This window comes from Fulmarus glacialis, unplaced genomic scaffold (genome assembly GCF_000690835.1).
Source record: "Fulmarus glacialis isolate BGI_N327 unplaced genomic scaffold, ASM69083v1 scaffold29809, whole genome shotgun sequence".
Taxonomy (NCBI): domain Eukaryota; kingdom Metazoa; phylum Chordata; class Aves; order Procellariiformes; family Procellariidae; genus Fulmarus; species Fulmarus glacialis.
Window position 1 is genome coordinate 4,306 of NW_009231851.1, and position 5,634 is coordinate 9,939.

Below are 5,634 nucleotides of genomic sequence, written 5' to 3' on the forward strand. Positions count from 1 at the left end.
CTCACCACCACAGGGATGCTCAGCATCCTTTGGGGTCATCCAGGCAGGCTCAGCCCCTGTGCCGCTCGCTCCTCTCAGCCTATCTTTCTAGGAAACATTTGGGAAGCCCTTTGGGATTTTACCAGGGTTTTTTTGCTGCTGGGAAGTGGGTATCCAGAGATGCAGCCCAGCTGTGGGGGTTTCCCAGCCTCACCTCTCTCCCCTGTACCACGAAATGCTGGAGGGAGAGCAGGCAGAGTGGGGCTGGTGCAGGCTCTCATGGAATCTCCTTTCTTCCTGCAGATCCCGAGGACGTCGGCTGCAGTCCACCTCTGCATCACGTGAGTCGAATCGATTCCCAATGGGCTTGTCCTGGGCTGGGTGGTCACTCAGCTTACAGCAAAACAACCGGGGCGTCAAGTCATAATGTCAGAAATTAGAGCGATGTTCAGTTATCACAGAGGATGCTCGTTGCTGTTCCAGTGCAAGCATCCTCTGGGTCACGTCCGAGCAGCAAATCTGATGTTTCAGCCCCTTCCAGCAACAAGAGCCACACCTCCTGCCTTTGGCTTGCTTTTAGATGGCCTCCGACGAGGAGGATGCTGGAGGGGTGACCTCCAACGAGAAGGATTCCGAAGCAGTCACCTCCAATGAGGGGCCGCTGAGCATCACAGGCCAGAGCAGCATGGACCGCTCCAACAGCCCCACGGAGCCAGCCGAGGAGCCCGAAGCCATCAGCTTCCTCGGGGCGCTCCGGATACCCGTGAGTCACGGGATACCCCTTGCATCGTGATGGGGATGGAGGAAAGAGCAAAGCCAGGCCAGCTCAACCCATCAACAGGGTGCCCACAGAGCAGAAAACTGGGGAACAAAATCACCATCTGGAGGAGGCTGGGAGAAGGAGGCTCCTCTGATGTCTTTTCCTCTCCTCCCAGGGCGTGGTGGAGTTCTCCCTTTGCCTGCTCTTCGCCAAGCTGGTGAGCTACACCTTCCTCTACTGGCTGGCCCTCTCTATCATCGTGAACGTCGGTGAGTTTTTGGGGATGGTGAGGTGGGAGCGAGCCTGGCAAGGGCAGCATCTCCTCACCCCTCCCCTCTCCTTCGCAGCTCATTTCGGTGCCAAGGAAGCCGGGGACCTGTCAACCCTCTTTGACGTTGGAGGCATTTTAGGTTTGTAACGTACCCAGGCAGAGAGGGTGGATTGGGTATGATTTGGGGACACTCCTGGCCTTGATGGAAAGTCCCCTCCATGACAGCGCTTTGCCGATAACATCTCTTACCGTAGTGAGGTTTATTCGGCACCTGTAGCACTCAGCAGGCAGCAAACGCCCCTCGCTTTTATTTTGCCATCCAGGTGACCATCGCAACACTTTTCCTTGGGTCTCGCTTGCTCAGGCTCTCCTTTTTCTTATATAAATAATACATTTTGCAAGCATGGAAGGGACCAGAGCTGCGTGCAGGTATAGGGAAACCATCTGCAGTGAGAAAGCGGTGTGGATAAATCAAAGCTCTTCACTCTGATATTACTATATTTAACCTTGGGGGCATCTTGCTGAAAAGATGGGGGATGAAAGAACATCACAGTGCAGCATCCCTTCGGATTTTGGGTTAAGCCAGGGCACAGCTTTGCTGCTGGGTCAGTGTGACTGACACCTGAGACTCCTCCTTGCAGGGGGGATCTTTGCCGGCCTCATCTCCGACTACACCGGCGGCAGAGCCACCACGTGCTGCGTGATGCTGGTCGTCGCCGCTCCCATGGTGCGTTGTCATGCGGGGAAAAAAACCCAATCACGAGGGTTTCCTCTCCTCCGGCTCCTTTGAGTCACAGCCGCCTTCCTCTTCCCAAGCACCCAGGATGAGCTGGTCACACGCTCGGCTGAGACGAGAGCTGGAATCGATCCACGTGCCCAGATGTTCCCGGGGTGAACGTCCAGATCTGGGGGCTCGGAGGGGATTGTATAGTCCTTGACAACTAAAAAAAAACCTTTAGGGGTGTTTTTTTCCTCCCTCCTGCCATAACCCCATTGTGTCTTAAAGCCTTGGGGGTCCCACTGAGCTGGTCCAGCTCTCACCTCTTTGCTCTGCATCCCAAAAGCCCCCGTGCTGATGGCCTCATGCTCGGCCGGCGCTTGGCTGGGACGTCCTTCCCGAGCACCTGCACGGAGCTCATTTGGCTTTGCTGCTGCAAAAACGTGGCTAATTAGCTGTAATCCAAGCCTGGCTGGCTCTGGGTCGCGAGCCTCTCCCCTCCAAAGAAGCTGGCGCGCGCTGAAAAGCAGAGAGGCCGCATCACATCCGCGTCCCCCGATAGTGCCGGCGGGGCAAATTACCGTCTGGCTTCAGCCGGCGGGGAGGCGCACGAGCCTCGCCGGGCCATAAATCGCGGCAGCACCTCTGTTTGCCAGCTGCCAGGTATTTCATCTGGCAGGCAGACGGCAGGACGCAGAGCCAAGGGCGCGCTCGGCTCCCCGTCGTGGCTGGCGCTCTCCTCTTCAAACGCCCCGAAGTGGGGGGCGTCTGCGAAGCTTGACGCCAGTGATAATTCAGGTCCCCACCTTCTCTGTCCTGTCCCGGGGTGCTGCTGCAGGGAAAATGCTTGGGAAAACAGCTGGAATAGCCGTAACTGGTTCATCTCATGTCTCTTTTCCAGCTGTTCCTGTATAACCATGTTGGCCAGAACAGCATCGGCACATCAATAGGTAAGGAGCAACTTGGTGCAGCTGGCTCCCGTCACTGAGGGGGCGATGGGAGATGCTGCGGACTCACCTGCTTTTATTTCTCCTCTTGAGCCGGGCTCCCAGTCCGGGATTTGGGGGAGGGTGGTGCTGGAGGAGTGTTCGCTGCCTGCTGGGTGGGATCGCCGGGGGAAAATGGAGATGCGCAGGAGACAGATGTGTGGGACAGCAATGTCCACACACGGGCCGGGGATGATGGACCCCATGTCCTGCTGCTCCCTGCACTCAAAGATTTAATCTCTTCCTGGGTACTTCCGCGGCCGTCTCGTTCCTCGTAGCGATGCTGATTGTCTGTGGCGCTCTGGTTAACGGGCCCTATGCTCTCATCACGACAGCAGTTTCGGCAGATTTGGTAAGAGGCGCACCTCAGACCCCGCCACGCTGCCCTTGCACACCCAAAGGCTGCTCCCTCTTTCCTGGAGGGACATCTGCTGGGATTTTTACATTTTAGCTTTGTTTTCCAATGCCTCTGAAGCCCAGCGGAGAAAGGAGGGCTGTCACACCTCGTGCTGCAGTCGGCACCATCCCTTAAACACAGCTTTTTTTCCTATTGCTTTTTCACCTTGGCTGCACAACTCTGCTTTGGCCCTGTTGTGTCTCGCTCTAACCACAATCCTGGAAAAATTTGGTGGGAAATCACCTGGGATTGCTGCTTGCTGTTGGCGATCCCGGTTTTGCTGTGGCTTGGCTGCAGGCAGCGTCCGAGTTTGGTCTTCCCGTCCATGGCTGGGTCCAATGCATGGAAATTGCTGCCAGGGGTGTGGGCGGCCTCATGCTAGGATTTGCCAGCTGCAGACCCTGAAGCCGCTTTTCCTCCTTACGTTTTGCTCCTCTGTCCCTACAGGGAACCCATGAGTCTCTCAAAGGAAACGCCAAAGCCCTTTCTACTGTCACAGCCATCATTGACGGCACAGGATCCATAGGTCTGTAACAGCTGGAGGATGCGAAGCGCTAATTTCCCCCGGTGCTGTCGTGCTGGGGGGTCCTGACCCCCTCTCCCCTGTGCACAGGGCATCTCCTAATGTGCCTCGTGCACCTTCGCAGGTGCTGCACTAGGGCCACTGCTCGCAGGGCTCATCTCCCCCACGGGCTGGAATAATGTCTTCTACATCTACATGTTGATAGCAGCTGACGTCTTGGCTTGCCTGGTAGGTCCCTCCCTGGCAGGAGTCGTTTTGCTACCCTGGATATTCAACGGCTCCGTTTTAGCCGCCCGCTCGCCGGCAGTGGGCAGGGACGGTCCTTGGGAGACAGCCGGGCACAGGGCAAATTGGAAAGCCCTGTATCAATTCCAAACCTTTGCCTCCATCCGCTTGGCTTTTCCCAATGACCTCCTTCACGCACGGTTTTAGTTTATGCAATCTTCCCTAGGAAGAGCCTTAAAATTTCTCTCCCGGCGACGGAAATGCTCACGCCGAGGTTGGTGGCTGCAGAGCCATTGGCCCTGTGGCAATCCTCCACCTTTCCTCTTGCAGCTCCTTGCTCGCGTGGTGGTCAAAGAGGTCCATGGGGGGGGCGGCCACAAAGAGGTCCGTGGGTGGTGCGGCCACATAGTGAGGAAGAGAGGGTACGTACGTACTGCCCCGGGGCGGCCTCCGGTCCCACAGTGCCAAAACATGGCGTCGGTGCCGCTCCGGAAAGATGTTTGTTATCCCTTGCTGTCACTGCTGCACCTCCGCGCGGGCACCGCGTCGGGCTTCGCGAGGCCGTCGGCCCAACGTCTCGCTCCTGTGGGCAAAAAGAGACATTTCCACCTCGAGCCAGGGCAGCACCAAGGGATTTTAGCCATCCACACCTCGCGAAACTCTCTTGGTGCTAAACATGCCATCCTTGTGTCTTTGTAGCTCTAGCGTGCAGCTAACAGAGTCAGTGCTGGATGGGAAGTAGCTCGGTGTGAGTATCCCCGCTTGAGCCCTGAGGATTAAATGCAAATGCAAGCCTGATTCACCCCGAATTTGAGTTTCACTTGGCAGGCTCCGCTGATAATTTAAGGGCCGAGATCAAGATTTGGGAATCAAAGGATCAAATTGCGATGGCTGGGGAACAGAGTGCGGATGGGTGGGTGGGGAGCGCGTCCTTGCCTCCAGCTGACTTGAGAAACATTAGCCCAGATGCCCAATTAGCAAAACATTGATTAATGCACTTGAAACGGCCGAATTTATAGGCTGACTTGCCCACCCATGCTAATGAGCTTGATTACACAGAGTGCAGGCTTGCTAATCAAATCAGTGGCCAAATCACTGAAGCGAGGGTGTAAATAATCTCCAAATCAGCACTGGCCTGTCTCCGATTGCCACCAAAGCCCCCCTGCGAGCACTGAGGGGTAAGGGGCCGCAGCCAGTCCCAGTGGTGGGGGTGCCAGACCCCGGACCCCCCGTGAACGTTTGGTCCTTTATGTCTTGTGTTTGCAGGTGAAAGACCAATAGTCTGGGCCTTGCGCTGTGGTAAGTGCGGCCCAAACCTCCTTCTCAGGCCACTGGTGGAGGGCTGTTGGGCTCTGCTCTCCTGTGCCGGGGCTAGCTGGGGCAAGGACTGTCCTGGCCAGGTTGGCAGCGTCCCCATTTGCACCAAAATCCGGCTGTTCTGTGCTGGGGGAAGCAGCTGGCTTGGTTTGTGGAAACACTGCAACACCTTAGAGGGCTTTGGGGAGCACGTTGTCTCTGGAGAAGCTTGTGGAGAGGAGGCGCAAACGCTAGGGTTTTTTTTTGGGGGACGTTTCAGCTTTGGCTGGAGATGAAACGGTGGCTGAATCTCCTCCTTGCGCCTGCTTCTCCTCCAGGCTTGTGGTGCAGATGGGGCTGGGGTTTCCAGGCAGAGCCATTTTCCCTTTCCATCTCTCCGGCAGCACCGCGGCACCCGTCATTGATCCCAACACCTGCCAAATGGCGCCCACTGTGCTCAGCCGCCAACTTCTCTCCCC

At 56.7% G+C, this 5,634-nt stretch overlaps 1 protein-coding gene across 1 annotated transcript in view; it reads left to right on the top strand.

The window, feature by feature from the left end:
* Window positions 1–4,601, top strand: part of SLC37A2 (solute carrier family 37 (glucose-6-phosphate transporter), member 2) — a gene marked incomplete at its 5' end in the record, with an annotated part of 7,177 nt that extends 2,576 nt beyond the window's left edge. Inside the window, 11 exons of the mRNA XM_009584707.1 lie at window positions 283–320; window positions 605–742; window positions 915–1,008; window positions 1,087–1,149; window positions 1,652–1,737; window positions 2,630–2,678; window positions 2,993–3,066; window positions 3,559–3,637; window positions 3,759–3,862; window positions 4,190–4,281; window positions 4,559–4,601. Of these exons, the coding sequence (XP_009583002.1) occupies window positions 283–320; window positions 605–742; window positions 915–1,008; window positions 1,087–1,149; window positions 1,652–1,737; window positions 2,630–2,678; window positions 2,993–3,066; window positions 3,559–3,637; window positions 3,759–3,862; window positions 4,190–4,281; window positions 4,559–4,601 (860 nt within the window). The remainder of the gene's footprint in view (window positions 1–282; window positions 321–604; window positions 743–914; window positions 1,009–1,086; window positions 1,150–1,651; window positions 1,738–2,629; window positions 2,679–2,992; window positions 3,067–3,558; window positions 3,638–3,758; window positions 3,863–4,189; window positions 4,282–4,558) is intronic.
* Window positions 4,602–5,634: the final 1,033 nt, after the last annotated feature.